This window comes from Anolis sagrei, chromosome 1 (genome assembly GCF_037176765.1).
Source record: "Anolis sagrei isolate rAnoSag1 chromosome 1, rAnoSag1.mat, whole genome shotgun sequence".
Taxonomy (NCBI): Eukaryota; Metazoa; Chordata; class Lepidosauria; order Squamata; family Dactyloidae; genus Anolis; species Anolis sagrei.
In genome coordinates, this window is record NC_090021.1 from 25799133 (window position 1) to 25820013 (window position 20881).

General features: G+C 37.9%; 1 protein-coding gene across 2 annotated transcripts in view; it reads left to right on the plus strand.

Annotated features, from left to right (window-relative positions):
- The window catches only part of TTBK1 (tau tubulin kinase 1), a 140455-nt gene that overhangs the window by 77859 nt on the left and 41715 nt on the right, over positions 1–20881 (plus strand). For both annotated transcript variants that reach the window (XM_060754421.2, XM_060754422.2), the window contains exons 7-13: positions 3059–3124; positions 5744–5836; positions 5959–6084; positions 8818–8972; positions 11889–12108; positions 13140–13312; positions 17739–18297. In XM_060754421.2, the coding sequence (XP_060610404.2) occupies positions 3059–3124; positions 5744–5836; positions 5959–6084; positions 8818–8972; positions 11889–12108; positions 13140–13312; positions 17739–18297 (1392 nt within the window). The remainder of the gene's footprint in view (positions 1–3058; positions 3125–5743; positions 5837–5958; positions 6085–8817; positions 8973–11888; positions 12109–13139; positions 13313–17738; positions 18298–20881) is intronic.

Genomic DNA, 20881 nt, shown 5'->3' on the forward strand with positions numbered 1-20881 from the left:
GCATCATTGCAGGAATTAGTGCTTAGTTGAGGTGGAACTTTCCTCAAACATTTCTATAACACTAACATTTAGGAAGGCCGCAAACTTGTTATAGCAAAACCTACTTGTATCTGCAGTTTGGTATCCTTCAAGGTTGCCTTGTTGGGATGGAACTTTGAGGTTCTGTTTTATGATGCCTTTGTTCTTGGAGGGATGAATCCAGAGTTGATAGATACTTGTATATTATTACTATGAGGATGACAGATGACACCCAGATCTACTACTCTTTTCCATTTCAATCCAAGGATTCCGTCTTCATTCTAAACTGGTGCCTATCATCAGTAGAGGGCTGGATGAGGGAAAACAAAGAAAAACATAGCCTGATGTTACAGGGCAGTTAAAATATGGAACAGGTGCAGGATGGGACTGCATGACTAAAAATTCAGGTTCACAGTTTGAGTGTGAATTTATGAAGCCATCACTAAGCCTGAAAGTTAGGTTTCGACAGTGGCCAGGAATGTATTCACACAGCTAAAGCTTGCACATATTCTTTGGGACGTTGGATCTGGCCAACGTCCCAACATGTCTTTAGTTGCATCCTCTTTAGATTACTGTAGTTCATTCTACATGTCATTTCCTTTGAAATGGTTCAAAGAGCTACAGTCAGATTGTTAAATAGAGTTAGATACGGGGAGCACACAACTCACTTGCTACAACAGCTACAGTACATTGTGTCCAGACACAATTCAAGGTACTGGTTATACACTATACAGCTCAGGTCCAGGCTACTGGAAAAACTATATGCCAGTGTTTTGAGATCTTCTGGGGAGATCTTTCTCACTGTCTTCTCACTCTCTTTATGGGAAAACTGTGGGAACATCTTGTTCTCGGTGGCTGTTCCCAGGTTCTGGAACTCCCTATCTAGAGACAGTAGACTGGTGCCCTCTTTGCTGTTTCTGTGTAAGCAGATGAGGACCTTATTTTTTATGGGCCTTTGAGTACTGACCCCTCAGTCAAAAAGAAGTTTCATGTGTTGTGTTATTTGTATTTGTTTTCTTCTTTTTAATGGTTATGCTTTTAATTATTTTTAATTTTATTGATTTAATACCATATATTTGAATGTTTTTATTATTGCACCTCAAGTCCTGTACTTGGAAAAGTGTAGGATAATAGTAATAGTAAGAACATCAACAACAGGAACATACTTCAGATGAGATGGTCATGATGATGCTGATGATGATGATAATGTTTTTACTTTTAAATTCATTTCTGTTTTGATTTCCCATTTACATTTTTATTGTCATGGTTTTCTTTGGGTTTCTCTTTGTTTTACAGTTCATTTGGGCTCCTTTTTTGAGACTCTTATTGATGAGTTGGCTTCCCACCTGCTGCTTGTAATCATCTCAGCCATGAGTTGTGAGTGAGCCATCCCAGTGCTTCTTGGTTTGTTTTATTTTATTTTGTGCTTATGTGTTTTAATTATTGTTATAGTTTTTACATTTGTTTTTTGCTTTTCATGTCATAATGTTTCCTTTTCAGGATTGGGACAGAACTTATTTCTTAATTCATAAGCTCAAGCGTCTTGAATTCTGAGTTCAAAATGTATTGGAATTTCAGTGATTGTGCTGCATTGGAACCCTTTTGGACTTCGTAGCAGCTCTCCTGATGTTGCATCTAAATTTTGCTTTTTATGCAGTAACGGATTATGGCAACATCTGCTTATGGACATAAAATTATTTTCTTCTAAACTGACAGCATTAAATGTGTACCTTACATTCCACCCATTTTAGCCAAAGTGTCAGTGTTATTTTTCTTTGTGTTTCTCTGCTCTTAGCATACAAAAATACACCTTTTCTAATTTAGTAAGATTAGTAGTTGAAGCTGAATTATTAAATTTTTCTGAAAATTGTCCTCATAATATTGCATAATTTGAAATAAGCCCTAAGAAGCCATCTCCCCAATTGGAAGAAGTATTGCTCCAGACAGAAGATCTGTAAGAGTAGAACTGTGAATCTGTGCAATGTAATTAAATCTCAGGCAATAGAGAATATGTGTCAAACTTTCAGTATTGTATAACATAGTATTTACATTGTATAACACAACTAGATTACATGGGAACCTTGCCTTCTTTCCTTATTCCTGTACTCTCCATACCTTCCGAATCTATAAGATTTTCCAATATCTTGGAGCCCAAAACAGTTGGAGTGGGAAAGAAGGTGTGCCCCATGGGTGGTCAGAACCCGTGAAAAATAATGTGCTGTGAATATTTCCACTGCCTTACATTTTCCAGTCCTTGAGGCTTTTCACAAATTTGTCATTATACATGCACTCAACTAGGAAACAGTATTGGCTGATTAAAGTATTTTATGTGCAATATATACGTTTTCAAACACACGTTTATTTCCACTTGTTGATTTTCACACTTCATATTTTAAAATCTGGATTTAATACAATTTAGGCTTTACAACTTAAAAATAATAATCTGTGAACCACCTCTTATTAGGAGCCAGAAGAGAGCCCTGACAATGTAAATTAAGATAATCAAATATAGCCATGTAGAGAAGGTCCTGGATTATGCAACTGAAAAGGATTAAAATTTGTTAAGAGGGAGGAGGCTGTCACAATTAGTTTCTGCTGTCAGTTGATGGGATACAGAACTCGTTTTGGACATTTAACCTCTTGTTAAGTTTAATTTAGGTACAATCAGAGGGTCTGGCAACCACAGAAAAGAATAATTGTTGGGCTGCTGTACTCTCTCCACTCAATGTTTTCTGTAGGCAGGAGATGCTTATCCTTAAAGATTTTGTAAAAAAACAAATAATTAACCTGCGGTCACATCTCCTGTAATCCCTATTATTGTGTTACATTATGAAGTTTAACTATTCTTCAGGGATTTATCTAAACCTTTAAACCATAGTTATATTCCTACTTAGGGTTGCAATTCAAATTAACATATGACATACGACAACATGAAGTAATTGAAATGGTTTATTACCCAGATGACAATGAAAAAAATATAGTGATTCCGCTGATTTTTAACTTTGATGTTCGAAGTTTAATTTTTCTTCTTTTTTATTAGCCTCGTAATGTTGCTGGTTTTCGGGGAACAGTCCGTTATGCTTCAGTGAATGCTCATAAAAATAGAGTAAGTATCTCTATTTTGTGCAACCAGTTTAAAGAGAAGTTTTCCTTCCTCTGTCAATATTTTAGTGGGTTCAAAACCCAAGTGGGTTCAAAATTTGCCATTGTAGTTGAAGTTTGCCTTTGGTCAAAATTGATGTTCACAGTGATTGTTTTACAGACTCATACATCTTCCTGTATTATGTGTGTATGGTAGCCCTGCTTGCTGTGTTCATGTATTGAATGAAGAAATATGCAATTTTTTTTACCCAAGAATACGTAGAGTAGTGCTGGAGGCTCTACAAAATACCTGGAGGGCACATACTGTGTTGGACATGGAGAAATGAAACTGTGGATATGGGAATTATACTGTCATTATGTTCGTTTTACTCCAGAAACTTTTGTATTATAGGTAGTGTGATTACTTATTTCAAAGTTCTGCAAAAGTGGCATAATTTTATCTTACATCAGTGAAACTCAAAATGTTCTTTTATGGACCTGTTCCAGTATGTAAGATATTGGCTGCAGCAGATTTCTGCAGCAAGGTTCCAAGAAGCACTTCAAACACAATAACAAGACATAGTACCATATATATGTGATACTGGTTTCCACCACATTGGAAAAGACTGTTAGTCTGCTTCATCAGACAGTTTGAGAAGCAAAGCCTCATATGACTGAGCTGAATTAGCTGGAGCTTTTCAAAATGTTTTTGCAGGACATCCTGCTCCACATTTTACTATAGTTTTTCAATGAATATCTCATAGAGTCTCAATCCATTCCACATAGTTTGTGAAAGCCACAAAATGAAGTTTCTAGAATATAACAACTACTTTCAAAGTACCATAAGTACCACACGATTAAACAGGAAATAACACTCTCAAACCAGAAACAGATTTTTCCCCCAAAATGTTGTTACATATTACACTATGTAAACATACATACATACATACATACATAGATTTCCCATCTTCGGAATCTTGGAGGCTGTGCTCGGTTCCAGCCATGGGTGTGTGTGTGCTCTGTTGCTCCACTTTCCCTGCCAAAGAGCTTTGTTTGTAAACTCCCTCCTTGATCAAGTTCCCGGCATTTTTCTGGCATTTCTTTATGGGTGCCTTAAATATCACCATGCTTAAGCAGTACCTATTTATTTACTCACATTGCTGTTTTCAAAACTGCTAGGTAGGCAGAAACTGAGCTAAAGCCCAGGAACTCACCCTGACCCGGGCTTCAAATTGTCAACCTTTCCGCTGGCAAATTTACTGCACCTGTCGGTTAACCTACTGTGTTAAAGCCTGGCCCTGCTATGCTGACGAAAGTATGTGGCCTTGCAGAGAAAAAGCCATGATAGGTCTGTCATAAGTAGGAAACAATTTGAAGGGACACAACAAGTATGTGGGTGCAGAAGCCATGAAGGAAGCAAAACATTGGAGAATACACTGATGAGAGCCTGCAGATTTTATCTGCCATCCCTCCCTTTTAATGCATGTCTCTGGAAAAGCACAGCCACTGTTATAGAGCAAGGTTCTGGCTGTTGTGATCTATTTAGTATTCTGTTGTGCTTTTTTCAGTTCTGCACTGAGGATGGTGGTCAACCCTCATGCTTCTTAAAATTGCAGATTCATTGTCCACTTCACTGTCTCTCTTGTGATTTTTGCTTTCCAAACTGTTGGACTCCTAAGAGGTTTTTATGTGCTGTAAGCTGTGAGGTTTAACAGTTTAAGCATTCCATACCCATTTTAATGTTTTAAAGTGTACATCCTGTGAATGTTAGCATTTTTGCTTGGGGCAGTCACCAACCAAAACCAGGCCTTTCAAGATCAATGTCACTGACATGCCAACAAGTGTTAAATGTCTTTTAACATACTGGAGCAAACACATTAAATATTTATGTTATTAAACATTTTTCTTGTAATATCTCACACATTCCTCAAATAATGTTCTTGGGCTACAGTCCAGTGCTCTAATTATGGAGGAAAGATAGGAACGTGTGCTATAAAACCCATAAATCGCATCATATGCTTGCTCAATAGATAAATTAGCTTCCTTTCTGGACTTTGTAATTCATTGCATTGTTGCAGTTCGTCATCAAAGGGTAAAAACACACTTGAAAAATATTTTCCATACCATAATAATAATAATAATAATAATAAACTTTGTTTATATTGTGCCCTACCTACCCGTGAGGACTCAGGACAGTTTCCAACAAACAAAGGCAAACATTAAATGCCGATGTCAAAAGACCATAACCATAACCATACAAATTTAAACAAAAAATCACGAAAATTAAATTATGACAACATGAAGTTAATATTAAACAATTTACAAACATCAGATTATAACAATTTAAAAGCCAGCCTAGCAGAGTGTCATAAACACAAGATGTTCTTTATTTTTTGAATAGAAAGCACTACTTTTAGATGCCTTGGGGGCTTTAATGCAGTTTTTAAAGTAATCCCTTTTATTCCACAGTTTTTTAAACACATGTGCTTTTTGCCCCAAGTCTTTCATATGCATTATGTGCATTAAATTTTTCTTTGTCTGGATCACAGGGCAGTAGCCTTCCATTCAGCTATAAGATTGTTATAGATAAAGCAAGCAAATTCATTATTTTAGCTGTTCATTTATTGATTTTATTTTTCTCCAGGAGATGGGCCGCCATGATGACCTGTGGTCCCTTTTTTACATGTTGGTAGAATTTGCAGTTGGCCAACTTCCATGGCGCAAGATCAAAGACAAGGTAGGAAATGTTTTTCAGTGAGAGAATAATATCCTCTTAGTTAAGAGTTAAAAGCAACAACCATGCCTAAAATTTAGTATTATGTACTGTGATACAGAAATATGCTATCTTTTTATCTCTAGGAGCAAGTTGGTATGATTAAGGAGAAATATGAACATCGAATGCTGCTAAAACATATGCCTTCTGAATTCCATCTTTTTTTGGATCACATTGCAAATCTGGATTATTTCACCAAACCAGATTATCAGGTAAAGAAAATTGTTCAAAACTGGTTATAGAGAGGATTTTCCTTTTCATTGTTCTCCCCATAAAATGAATGAAAGCCTTCAAGCAAATCCTCACAAACATGTTTGGTCTACTCTTTGTATATGAGAAAATAGTTTTAATCTTATTTTTGAAATCTCTGAATTAGTGTTTGAATTTAGCTTGCTTTTTGACTGTTATAGTTTAATTGGTCCTTAAAACCATGATTCAAATGGAATCAATGTATTGTTTGATCTTGTTAATCTTTAAAGGTGTAATGCATATTTTCTGGGTCGGTAAGAGGAGAAATTATCATAATTTTGATTTCTCCCATCACCGTCCAGATACAGGCGTAAAGAATACCAAGATCTCACAACAGCAGAGCAAACCTTTTTTGACTCCCTCTATTTGGCCATCTTAAAGGAGACGAATTCTTCTTCCCCGTGATGTCTGAAATCGCGCATATGGGTGAAATTGCACCTAGACCCACAGCAGAACTCTTGTTTTTTCATTCCTGATGTTTGAGTATCATGTTTCTTATTGTCTTGTGGCTCATGTCTCATTGACATCACAGCAAGAGCCATACTCTCTTTTCTCCTTTCTTTTTCTCACAGTACTATATTAAAAAGCAAACAAACTTCTCTTCAAAAATTTTCTTGGCATATCTACGTATTCCTATCACCAAGATGAACAGGAGATTCTTCAGATTTGCCATCATAATGATTTTAGTTTGGTGCCCGCCCTTGCCCTGAAGGCACTTACTTAAGTTTTAGTGGCTCTAGTAGCAAACCTAAGATTGCAGGGTATACACCATACAAAGACAATGTGCTCTAGAATTCCATGTCTTTTCAAGGGATGTTGAAGGATCTCAAAGTGACCATGGATTACTTGCAGCCCCTCCCCTCTCCTCTCCTTAAATCAGTACCAAGAAAAGCTTCCTTGCTCCATTGCAATCCATCAGTTATCTGTGGACCCTGATTGATACAACCAAGGGAATGGTTTACGTTTAGGAAGAGAAACAACATGTCTCAGGGAAGAGACACAGGATATGCTGGTAGTCTCTCATGGCTTTGGCCAACTTCCTAGGTTTCATGATCCTAGTATTTATTTACTTATCGTGTCAGAAACAAATTGAAAATACAATTACAATGCTTTAAAAAACCACCAACAAAGTTTAAAACTTGGCATTACGCTAAATTTCCTTGGACCAGAAGCTGGCCACTTCAAGTGCCTTTGGTGTCGCTGTAAGAAGGTCCTCCATTGTGCATGTGGCAGAGCTTAGACTGCATTGTAGTAAGTTTTCTGTAGTTTGCTCTTCTCCACACTCGCATGTCATGGACTCCACTGTATAGTCCCATTGCTTAAGGCTAACTCTTCATCTCGTGAGACCAGAGTGCAGTCTGTTCAGCACCTTCCAATTCCCCCAATCTTCTGTGTGCCCAGGAGGGAGTTTCTCATCTGGTATCAGCCACTGATGGAGGTTCCGGGTTTTTACCTGCCACTTTTATACTCTCGCTTGCTGAGATGGTCCTGCAAGTATCTCTGTAGATCTTAGGAAGCTGTTTCTTGATTTAAGTTGTTGGCATGCTGGCTGATATCCGAACAGACGATGGGCTGGAGATGTCAATGCCTTGGTCCTTTCATTGCTGGCTGCTACTTCCCAGCAGATACCAAGTGGTGCAATACCAGCTAAATAGTATAATTTCTCCAGCGGTGTTGGGCGTAGACATCCTGTAATAATTCAGCATGTCTCATTAAGAGCCACATCCACTGATTTAAAATGGTGAGATGTATTCCATACTGGGCATGTATACTCAGCAGCAGATTAGCAAAACGCAAGAACAGATGTCTTCACTGTATCTGGTTGTGATCCCCATGTTGTGTCAGTCAGCTTTTGTATGATATTATTTCTAGCACCCACTTTTTGCTTGATAGTTAAACAGTGCTTCTTGTAAGTCAGAGCATAGTTCAGAGGGACTCCTAGGTATTTTGGTATGCTGCAGTGCTCCAGTGGGATTCCTTCCCAGGTAATCCTCAGACCTCAAGATGCTTGTCTGTTCTTAAGGTGAAAAGCACACATCTGCATTTTAGGTGGATTTGAAATCAGCTGGTTTCCCCTGTAATAGGTAGTAAGAGCACCTAAAGTTTCAGAGAGCTTCTGTTCAACCATTTTAAAGCTCCCTGCTTGAGCAGTGATGGCACTATCATCAACACAGATAAACTCTCTGTAGAATTTTGAAGAGTGTATGTTTGTTTGTTTTTTCATATACTACAATACAATTCATAAATAAATTTTAAAAAGGAATAAATTCAGGGTGAGTCTGGGTTTTCATGCCCCTGTAGACTTGTTCTGAGTTCTGCTTTCCCCATTTGTGATTTTTTTTCTCACCTGCCTCTTTTTTGTACTGCCATTTTAATATGAGCAGCAAAATACACAAGCGAAAGATATGCCATGATTGCAGGTTTGGATAGCATGACGTACGTATCATGGTTTAAACAATCCAGAATTTGGAAGCCTGTAAAATACCATGCGCTCATTGCAATTTGTGGCTGGTTAACAATACTTGGCTTTGAAGTGAAGGCAAGGTTGGATAACACAACAACCCATACCTGGGCTCATTTTGACATGCAGACATAGTCATTGTATGATATCAAGTGACTTACCATGTTGTTCTTCTTTCTGGTTGTGGGTGAAAATTTGAATCCTTATTATTTCAATTTGGTTTTTTTCTTTCTAGTTGATCATGACTGTGTTTGAAAACAGCATGAAAGAAAGGGGGATAACAGAAAATGAGGCCTTTGACTGGGAGAAAGCTGGTACCGATATCTTATTATCTACAAGCACCTCCACTCCACCTCAGCAGAACACAAGGCAGACAGCAGCCATGTTTGGGTGAGTGACACACTCAACATTTACATAACATCATTTTTCAAGGTGCTTGGTCTGATCCATGAATTGCATAGAGGTCAGACTAAATATGATCCCTGGAACCCACTCCAGTATTCTTGCCATGAAAACTAAATAGATCAGTATAACCAGAGATATGTCGGTATACCATCAGAAAATAGGACCTTGAAGGAGCGGGGGGTGGCTACGGCTGACAGGGAGCTCGGGTATGAACTGGTCCATGGTGGGCTGGTTGATGAGGTCACAAGGAGTCGGAAGCGATGGAATGAATAAACAACAACAACAACATTATTCAAGACCCATTTTAACTGTAGGCTTTCTAAAAATTAAAAAGTGTATAAATAAAAAGCTATGTCTTAGAACTAAGTATATTACCTTGTCATTGCCTATTTTACAATTCAGATAAAATAGTTATCCTTAGGTGTTTGACATGTAAACTCCAAATGCATGACTGATAATAGGATGAATCCAAAGATTCCTTTTGTACAGTGAAGTATTATAAGCACATCCAGAAGAGGCAGACAATCACTAGAGATGGGGAGGAAATGCATTTTTGTTTATTTTTATGCCACTTCCCACTCTCTGGAGCAGACTTTTTAGTGTTCATATAGGGCAGAATGGGGAATTGGTGAACCCATAACTTCCAGTGAATAAGAGCCTCGAGTGCACAATGTTAGAGAAGCTGCCAGCATAACCTAGTAATACTATATGGGAAAAGTCAACAGTCACCTAGTGAAGAAATATTTCAGAAGACATGAAAGTGTGTATATCCCTGTAGAATTTGATAACATTCAATTTTGATTCTATTATTCTTCTCATAGAGATAAATGTCTCAAAATATTAGTTTTATTATTTATTTATTTATTTATTTACATCACTTATATCCCGCCCATATCAGCCCGCAGGCGACTCAGGGTGGTCAATTCTGCAGTTTTATTCTGCATATTAATTTGTTAGATACGTCACAGTTCACATATACTGTATTTACCTTCTAAGCGGTTTGAAAAATAGAGTGTACCGTAGATTCAATGGCACTTTACATTCATAGGTTATTTTGTATGTGTTTGTTTCGTTTTTAAACTGATCTTGCCTTTGATAGAGGAGGAGGAGGAGGAGGAGGAGGAGGAGGAGGAGGAGGAGGAGGAGGAGGAAGGGCCCCAGCCCCTAACAGCTCTTCCAACCCTTCCCATTTTGTCTTCAGCCTTTGCCAGTCCGGCTGAGCTAAGGACCACTTCCTGCTTCTGCTGCCTCCTCAATGGGTCCATAGACTCATGCAGACAAAATGACTTAAATGTTTCTTCACACTTAGAAGTTATATTGTCTGCATTAGTCTTTTTTTATTAAGCCTATGAGCCTGTTGTGCATGCAGAGGAAATTCTAGACAAATTCTTTTTTTCCAAAATTGAAGTTTCAAAAATGGGGTGCACCCTATATTTGATGGTGCCTTACATACAATAAAATACGGTAAATTAAGGCAAGAAAACCATAGCCCTGTTGGGCTAGTGCTCACTCACTAGTGCTAAAAAGTTACATCTCTTAACTTGAGCAACACAGAAGCACGTGTCTATACATTTTTATTATTATAAACAGACATCACAACCATGTTTCTGAACTGTCTTTAGCATTATTTGTCAAGAATGCACCTAATATTTAGGCTGATTAGAATAGGATCATAGATTTGGAAGGGGTTGCAGGAGCTATATGTAGTCCAGTCCCCTGTCATGTAGGAATACACATTTACAGCTCTCCTGAAAGATGCCCATCCAATCTGTGTTTAAAGACCTCTGAAGTAGGAGAGTCCACCACATTCCATCTGTTCCACTGTCAATCAGTTCTACAGAAGTGAGTGCACAGTAAAGACTAGTGTGCAGAGAACTCTCATGGGCTAACAGAGAAACTCTCTGGCCTGCTTATTTTTGAATCCTTTGGAGAGGATTTACTGACTGCCAGTAGTAGGTGCTGTTTGCATTTTAACACAAACATCTAACCTGGTTTAATTTCTTGGTTGCAAACTGGACTCAAGTTGACTACCAAGAGATAGTTCTTTGGGTGGATTCCTGTTATCCAAACATATTTTGTTCTATAGTACAAATGTGTGTGTGTGTGTGTGTGAAGATTTATTAGGAGTAGATCCTATGTGAGTGATAGATAATTAAAACAAATATTTAAATGTATATTACTAATCTATTCACGAAAGAAAGCCTCAGACAACAAAAATAAATTAACTTTGAGATATGCCATAAAGGGTAGAAATTAGTTAATGGAAAAAATAAGGAGAAGGAATATTATGCAGAGTTGGAAAAGAAGGAACAGTATAAGAAGACAAAAGAAATCAATGTGGATCTGGAAGGATGATCTGCTACTCTTGTTAGAGAAGTTGTCATAGTTGAATTTTCCCCTTTTACTTCACTTCCTCCCTATACTAAAGAATATGTATAAAGATACTCCTTCCCCCTCTATGTCTTTCACAATACAATAGATTAATGTGTAGAACTATTTAAGTAGCATGGCTCCATAACATACATACTATATTCTGTGATTTTTCCAATCTTTCCATCTTTTTAAATCTGTTTACTTTTAATGGTTTGTTTAATTGTTTATTATGTTATTGCACTGGCATTGAATGTTTGCATTTTTACTTTGGAAGCTGCCCTGAGTTCCCACAGGGAAAGAGGGCTGGGTAAAATTATTATTATTATTATTATTATTATTATTATTTCTCCTTTTAAATAGTTTATTTGAGTTTTCCATCTTTTTTTGAAAACAAAATAAAATCTTATTTGAACGCAAACATGCTTTGTTGCCTGTACAAATGGGTTTTGCATGATGGTATTGGCTGTTCTGCTGGAGTCTATTTGTGGATTTGTCTAATTATATTTTTGCATACTCTGTCCCTTGTAGTGTGGTTAATGTCACTCCAGTTCCTGGAGACTTGCTCCGTGAGAACACTGAGGACGTTTTGCAAGGAGAACACCTTAGTGACCAGGAGAACGCGCCCCCAATCTTGCCTGGCCGGCCAGCAGAAAGTTTAGGTCAGACTCCAAACGTTGCCTTCAATGAAGGAGAGGTCTGGGAAGAGACGGATGTGAACCGCAACAAACTCAGGATCAGCATCAGCAAAGTAAAGTCATTTAACCTTTTTGAAAGTGCATTGTATACTTTTTCTCTTGTTTTTGAATTTGAGAGACTGTAATAATTTCATCCAAGCTCTCATTAAGAATATTGTTCTCATTACCTGGATTATCCCAAATCCAAGTCTCTAAATGTTGTTTGACTTCCTGTAAAGATAATACAGTAACTCAAGGAAAATACGTCTCCTCTCTAAGAACATGTTGAGCTAACAATGTAATCAGATTTTGATATACATCCTCACTTGCATGAGAAACGTAATGTCTAAAGAGATTCCATGAAAAGTCATAGAGGCTATATGAGCAATGTGGTATGGTGACTGGACCATCATTCAGGGTTTAAATCTCCACTTAGGCTTGAAAACCCACTGGGTGACCTTATACAGTAGGTACGTCACACTTTTCTCAGCCTCAGAGGAAAGCAAATGCAATCTACTCTAAACAATTTTTACAAATGTCCTCTTATACTTTGCTGTTAGCATGGGCAAACCATGCAAAAGTTAACAAAGTACATTGACATCTCAGTCCTCCCTTAAGTATGCATTTTAATTCATCTGAAGAAAGGGAGTGATGTCAGCAAATTGTCACACTTCTGGTTCCTAACTGTGTTTATAACTTCTTCATTTAAACTAGCATCTTATTTTTAATCTTTGTTTTGTGTTTTGTAATATATATATTGTGGAAATATGTTTTAATGTGTGTATTTTAATGATTGTTTTTAGATGAAAGTGTGTTTAGCAAGCTGTGAGGAGAGGCAGGCTAAAAATAAAAAAATATGATTATTGTATTATGATTTAACACTTGAAGCCATGTATTAATCCTTTTTTTATTGTCACTTCCTTTCTCTGATTATAGAGCTGGCCAAAGTGGTATAATTAGGCTTGTGTTGCCTTACCTATTGATGGTATATGTAGGATTGGATGTTATCTATCACTAAACTCATGTTAAGCTATGCCTGTTCATCATTGTATCTTGTATCCAAATTTGTGATGTTCTTTTTTGGTTTCTGCTCTCTTTCTCTCAGACACAGTGTTTGGCAGAGGAAGACCAGAAAAGTGGGGTGTGCCCCAGCTCCCCAGTGCGAGCTGCACCAGACTCCCCTACAACTCAGGGGCGCTCTCTAAGATATCGCCGTGTGAATAGCCCTGAGTCAGAACGATTGTCCACTGCAGATAAAGGAGATCAACTAGAACGAAGGTTTGTTTATTGTTATGGGTCACTGCAATGGCTTCTTGTTTTTAGTAGACAAAGTAAGACAAAGAAATTGGTCTTTTTCACAAGATTTTTGAAAAGATATCAAAGATTTCTAATTATAAATATTCAGGGGTCATTTGGGATCATTTGCATCTAAAATTAATGTTGGTCTGTGTGGTCAGTCACTACTGTTGGTAATGTCTTTCCTAATGTAATCTATTTTTTCATGTTCTCAAAATATTCTCCTGTTTGTTGTTGGAAATGAATTAAGCTGATTTAATATTCATTGAGTAGGCAAATGGAATAGGGCAACACAACTTTTTTTAATCTGGACAACATATTCAGAGGTTGCTGTTTTGTGATACCTCTGTTGACCTGCACCAAATCATAGAATCATAGAGTTGGAAGAGTCCTTGTGCGTCATTCAGTCCAACCCCCTGCCAAGAAGCAGGAAAATTGCATTCAAAGCATCCAATCACATTCAAAGCACCCATCATGCAAACCTTTGAAGCTTCACTGGCTTAAAATTACCAAAGTATCTTTTGTTAAAAGTATGCTTCTAATATTTTACAAAGATCAGAGAAGTTCATAAATGCACAACTAATAAGTATTCCTGAAATCAAAAGGGCATGTAATCAATGTGGTTACCTAATTCAAAGTGAAAGGAATTTATTTTAATTTGTTTTGGTTTAGGTTGAAGTATTGATAGTTGTTATTAACTTTCATCAAAAATAAGATTTTTATTCCAAATTGGTAGTGCCATTGGAGACCATTTGGAAAATAGCAATTTCCCATTCAGTATTTTAGAAATCATATGCCAGGTATGCACTAGAAGTGTATTGGATTAAAAGCATTTAATTGCATAGTAGCATTCCCCTAAAGGCAGAAATGAACAAACTGTGACTGCAGACCTCCACCACATACCTCTTAAAATATTGTCTCAAATGTCCCCTAGTCTCCTCTAAGTGTTGTGAGGGGTGTTTTCAACATGTTTTGGGCTATTTTAGACACTTTTATCAAAACAGAAAGTGACAGTTTTACAAAATGGCCCAGGAGATGCCTAAAAACACTATGAAAATGCCCCATAACCCAAGAGGGCAGTTGGGGGCATTTTGGGGGCAAAACACCGTTTTAAAAAGAAAGGGTTTTTACACAAATACAAAAATTACCCTGGGAAGGTCACAGAATCCCAACATATCACCTCTTATACCCAGCACTTTTAACTTGTACCCTTCATTTGCCCGGCCCTGGTTTTATTGCATAATAGTGTAATGTTTTGTTGTTGTTATTGCTTATGTTTTTAATTTGCTTGTATTATATTGTTATTGTTTGTTGTTGTTGCTTGAGGCCTTGGCCTTTGTAAGCCGCATCGCGTCCTTCGGGAGATGCTAGCGGGGTACAAATAAAGTTTAATAATAATAATAATAATAATAATAATTCATTTATATAAATATAAATAGATATTTCGTTTATATACCGATTTTCTGACCCCTAGGGGGACTTAAAGCGGTTCACAACATAATAGAATGAAAACTATCAGGCATTTCTTCTTCTAAGACATTTCATTCAGTCTGTAACTTTTGTGAATTGTTGTTTTGAACTGGATTGTCTAAATTTGGGCAACCATTTGGGGAAAGAGTAAGGAAAAATCTTCATTTTATTGATATAGGAATAATAGTTTGCATATGTTTTGCAGGTTTGCATATGTTTTGCAGGTAATTTGGGGTAAAGCTTAAGGACCTCCAGTGTCACTAGACAGAATGGGGAAGATAGTCCTTGTGATTGATGTATTTTTTTCATTGCCTGTAATGTTGGTTTTAGAAAATCCTGTCAAACAATTGAACCTTTGGACGGAGCAATCACATGGATAGAAAGTGGCAGGCTCAAGTGCCTTAAATTACTCCTTATTGGAATGGACATCTCCACTTTAAAAATCCTTTATCTAGCAATCCAATGTGTCAGAGCACTGTTGTTTTGGTCAGGTAGAAGTTTTAAAAGACTATTTGTGGCAATCTATTCATTTTGATTGATATACTATGTTTTAGGTTTTTTCACATAAAAAGACACACACACTAATTAATGTGGTGGAATCTTATTGTAGTCTTACATTTTTGTAAATGAACATATGTCTATAGCAATTAGAAATTAGCAGTAATGTTAATGTCCAATAGAAGATTGCTCTTAAATTGCTGTGTGGCAGAACTGACAAAGTGTCAGCACATCAATTCATTATTTGCACTGGCGCATATACACACCGATGTACATTCACACTGATATGTATTGCAATCTGATGTGCATCAGATGACATTACTGGTGCCCCATTATACACCTTTGCAATTCGGTAAAGGGATTTTAGCAGTTCTGCTGTGTAACTAGATTTACATAAAGATATGTAATGTAACAGGTCATACAGGATTTCAGCCAATATAACTATACAGCAGAAGAGCAGCATTTTTAGAAAGAAGCACAAAAATCTTACTGAAGCCACACTAATAAGTCCCACTCACTTGTTGTAATTCCTATCACCAAAGATAGTAGGGCACTATCTGCAGATACTGAAAGATAATCTGAAAGATTTAGTATGACAAACTGATGTAAGCAGGCAAAACTACATACTTTTGCAGGGGTTAAAGGCCTATGAGAATGCCTCTGTAAAAGAGGGAGAACTGCGAATATCTCTAGGCTTCCCAAATTATATTTAATACCCAGACAAAAATGCCTGTACTGACAAGGTGTCTGGGCCTATTTGTCTATTCATTTCCTCACTCCATCTGGTAGGAGAGAGGAAGGAGATGAAAGGAGAGAGTGAATGCAGGTACAAAGGGGACACGTGGCCTATCCCCTTCCCCCTTTTGCTCATGTGAGCAAGCAAATGTTTGCCACTAATCATTCCATCAATCCCTCCCCTTCTCTCCTGCACATGTGAGTTTGATTTCCTCCCAGTGACACTGGTGTTATCGAAGTTCCTGTTTTAAATGGCATAGTGCTGTAGTGCATGCGGTGGCAAGTACATTAATCCACAAATATCCATTAATGCTTGAGTGATAAATGTGGAGGACTCTTACTATAAACATTTTTCATGCGCCAAGCTTTTTCTCCAGAATGTAAATGTACATTTACCTTGTCAGTTCCATGTGTAATTCCATGCTATAAAGATAGCACATAAAAGGTCTTGGGCTATTGCTAAGAAAGCAGGTATGGGAGATGAATATGATTAAGTTAGAGGAAGCCTTGGTGGGAGACAGACGTGGCTAGTGAATTAGTAAACTGAAGCACTCTGCACAGCTGAAAAGTCTACTTGCAGGTTCTCTCTACTGTGGATGTGTTTACATTCAGGCAGTGTTTGAATTTCTGCAAAACCTGCCAAAACTAGAAACCAAGGGTTTTGCTATGACAGTTCTGAAGAGTGGATTGCATGTAATTTCTGATCAACCAGAAGCACTCTATGTGATTAGCATGCACTTTTCAGACCTGTGGTCTGGAATTAAAAGTTGGTTCTAGGGCTTCACGTCAAGTTCACTATTTATCCATTTAAGTCTGATATCCAGCTACTAACCATTAGATGCTCATGCTAGAAAGCATTTAAGAAGAGGAATGGGCAATTTCCATGTATCTGGGACTCAAATTTGTCCCCCACCACCCAATTTGTTGGTGCAGTGATGATGGGATCATTTTTTGTTGTTTTCCATCCTATCAGGAGGCTTCTAACCAGCTGGCTGAGCTTCGAAATAAGTTCCATATTTTTTGTACACATTTCAACGGATGATTGTGTCTCCCCTCTTTTTGGTGACAAGGTCTGCTGGACTGAAAAGTATTGACAAAAAAGGATGTGCTTGGAAATAAGATCCATATTTCACACACAAAATTCAAAAGATGATTGCATCCCTCCTCTTTTTGGTGACAAGGTGTGCTGGCCTGAAAAAAAATTGACAAAAGAGGGAGTAGAAGTTTTGAGCGATACTTCTCTATAATTCTTCTTCTGTAAAGTGCTATATCACCAGTTGGCAACTAAAAGGACTTGATGTAAACTCTAATGCTGAATATTCCACCCAAGCAGAGTATTTAACAGGGAGGGGCACATTTGATCACAGAGATTATATTCCAAAAGTAGGGCTTCCGTTTTCAAGGACTGGGTAAATAATGCATCTTCTCTCATCAGAGATGCATTCAGAAGATTTGCAAGCTGCAATAAAAATCATCATCTTTATTTTTAAACCACCATCTCTCCCTGAAGGAACTCAGGGCAGCTATATATATTAGTTATCAAAATATTTAAAATTTTCTATTTTTTACTGTCTTTGCAAAGAATGCATATGGGTGTGTGTTTGTGTGTGCACATCTGTGTGCCTGCATAAGACTTTAGTAATCCTTCTGTCTTATATTTTGCCTTGAGTGATGCAATCCCTTAAGCTTTCCTTTTTATTTTCAGGTCACGAGTGGATTTGCCTTGTTCTCCTTCACGGCTTGTATGCTCTTCCCAGCCAGCACAAATGCTCTCCATTGACACTGGGCAAGTGGACAGGCAGGCGAGTGGCAGGATGGACGTATCTGCCTCAGTTGAGCACGAAGCCCTCAGCAATGCTTTCCGATCTGTGCCCCTGGCTGAGGAGGAGGACTTTGACAGCAAAGAATGGGTTATAATTGATAAAGAAACAGAGCTGAAGGACTTCCACCCTGGTGCTGAACCAAGCACATCTGGGACTACAGATGAAGAGCCTGAGGAACTGAGACCCATCGAAGAGGGCGAGGAGAGAAGGCGGCTGGGGGCAGAAGCAGCAGTCAGGCCAAAAATACATGATGGCAGAACACGGGGTATGCAGACTGTGGCCGAGGAGGATAGTTCCCACAGACATGAAGGGCACTGTCAGTCAGTTTCTGATAGCAAACATGAACAGCAGCCAGGAAGCCCTGCACAGTCCCCCTTGTATTCAGCACCAGCTATCCGACAGCGGAGACGGGAATCCGAGCCTACTGGTCCTGAGAGACAGGTAAGACTTGCTAAAGATGCAACGCCTCCAATTTGTTCTAGTACTCATCTCTGTTATGTGTGTCTTATAAAGTCACCTCATTTAGACTCCCCACCCAGGCCAGTTATTAGAGAGAACGTGAGTCTGTTTCTTACCCTTCTGCACCAGATACTAATGGTATGTTATCAATGTTACTATCCCATTGCACTAGTACATTACTCTAGAATGTGCACACACAGGGTTGTGCTTTAATATGACTTTGAAGAAAATTATGGGGGAAACATATCTCTGATTGAGTGGAGCCATGGCACACACAACCTGCTTAAGCAAAGTTAAACCATCTTTAGTTTTCTGCAATTCAGAATCCTTGAGCTGTAAAATAGTGGAAAATTAATGAAACATCCTGCTACACAGACATTTCCTTTGGGTGGTCTTTAAAAATGAATCATTACTGTATTTGGAACACTTTAGATAGCACAAGGAATCATATAGATGCTAAAAGTTAGATGAAAGATATAACCTTTTAGATGTCAGAGAGAAGAACATAGTAAATTATATTCAAGAACATGCTGAAAACAAACTAAAGGCTGAAAACAAACTAAGGGCTGTGTTTTCTTACCAAATCCTCAGCTGTCTTTCTTTTGTTCCCAAATATATTTTTTCTACTGGTTTCCCCAATCAGTACTTAATTTATTCGATAGCCAAGCTATTCCATGACTCAAGCCTTTGCTGGATGGTTGAATTTTGTGTTCTCTTAACTCTTATTAATTGAACCCAACATTTTGTTTAAAGAATCAGATCTGAAAAATTTATCATGTTCCACTAATATCTTCTGTAAAGCCACAAATCTAACTTATACCCTAACTGGGGGGAACCAAACGTGTGAGAACTTCAGAAAAAGAATCAAGGGTTGTTTGCACTACAAAGTGGCCCAGAGAGAGAGTATGCAGTTTTTTGTGGTGGAAGTCAAAGGAAGTTGATAAGAGACAAAGTTAAAATTGAGAAAGTGCTAGACTCATTCAAGCTTTTTGATAATTTGAATGCATATACATGCATACCCATGCAATTTGAGACTTGAGTCCTGATCATTATAAATCCGGTTAAAAACTATTCTAATGATTTAAGTTTGTGTCTATCTTACTTGGTTAATTCAGTTCTAATAACCAAAAGAAAATTTGCACAGGAAACTTATGGGTTCATTAAAACATCTCTGTCACATAGATGAACCAATGTGTCTTATGGCTTATGTAGGGACACCTCACCTCTGTGAGGGAGTTGTATCTCTACATATGCCATTAGACGGTTATATATTGTATTTCTAGTAAAGCTATATTTTCTTTACTGCAAACTGGCTGCGTATCATGAAAATGGTAGATAAATATTTTAATTAATAACTTTGGGGTGTATATCATGTAGCCACTGAATCACATCAAGAATACACAGTGTTTAAGCCAATGGTCAGCTTTCTTGTTTCCAAGTCTGAAATTCTGAAATTTTTAAAAATAGCCTGATCTACAGCTACAGTTCAGCAATTGCACATTGAACCAACATCTTCAGTATGGGGGCAGGGGTGGACAAATGTGTGCCAGTGTGCTCATTGCTCACAATTAGTAAGGATAAGCCAGAAACACTGACTTGTTATGTAGAACTATGGTCAATGTGTTCAAGGTGCAGTCCTATTATAATCTCTGTTATTGTTATTATTTCCAATCAAACTCTTTCAAACTGTGGTGCCCAGACCCAAAATATTTCCTGCTCACATCCCTAAATTTCCAAATCTCTTTTTCCATCCCACTTCCCTCCTACTGAAATTGTGTAGCTCTTCTGGTCCCTTGGATCCTACTGCTTTGGCCTAGATATTCTATATTGCCTTTGGATTCATTCTTGCTGTCTTTATATCTTCTCAGTCTATTTTTGAAGTATCTGCTATTGCAACCAATGACCTTTTTGTCTGCTTCCTTTATTATCTCCGGCACTCCTGTTTTCCAGCACTCCTGTTTCTACTCCATCGTGCCCCTCACACAACATACAGTTCCACTTGACCTTAAATCCAATGGTTTTCTTTTAAACGCGCATATCTCTTAGCCTTTTTGCCTCATTTCCTCTGCTCTTATTGTACTTTTATTTACACTCCTCTTTGTCTTGGATTCTCATTCACGCAGCATTTTTTCCCAGCTATTTGTATTCAAACTTTTTGTCCCCCAAATTGATGATTGAAACCCATCTCCTACCCTATTCTTGTTTGTAGAGTAGAGCAAACTGCCAGAAATTGTGTATTGTCGAAGGCTTTCATGGCTGGAATCACTCAGTCCTTGTGGGTTTTTTCGGGCTATATGGCCATGTTCTAGAGGCATTTCTCCTGACGTTTCGCCTGCATCTATGGCAAGCATCCTCAGAGGTGAGGTCTGCTGGAAATGGGAAAAAAGGGGTTTATATATCTGTGGAATGACCAGGGTGAGACAAAGGGCTTTTGTAAGTTGGGCTGGCAGTGGAAAGATTCACACCCAGCCCAACTTACAAAAGCCCTTTGTCTCACCCTGGTCATTCCACAGATATATAAACCCCATTTTTTCCCATTTCCAGCAGACCTCACCTCTGAGGATGC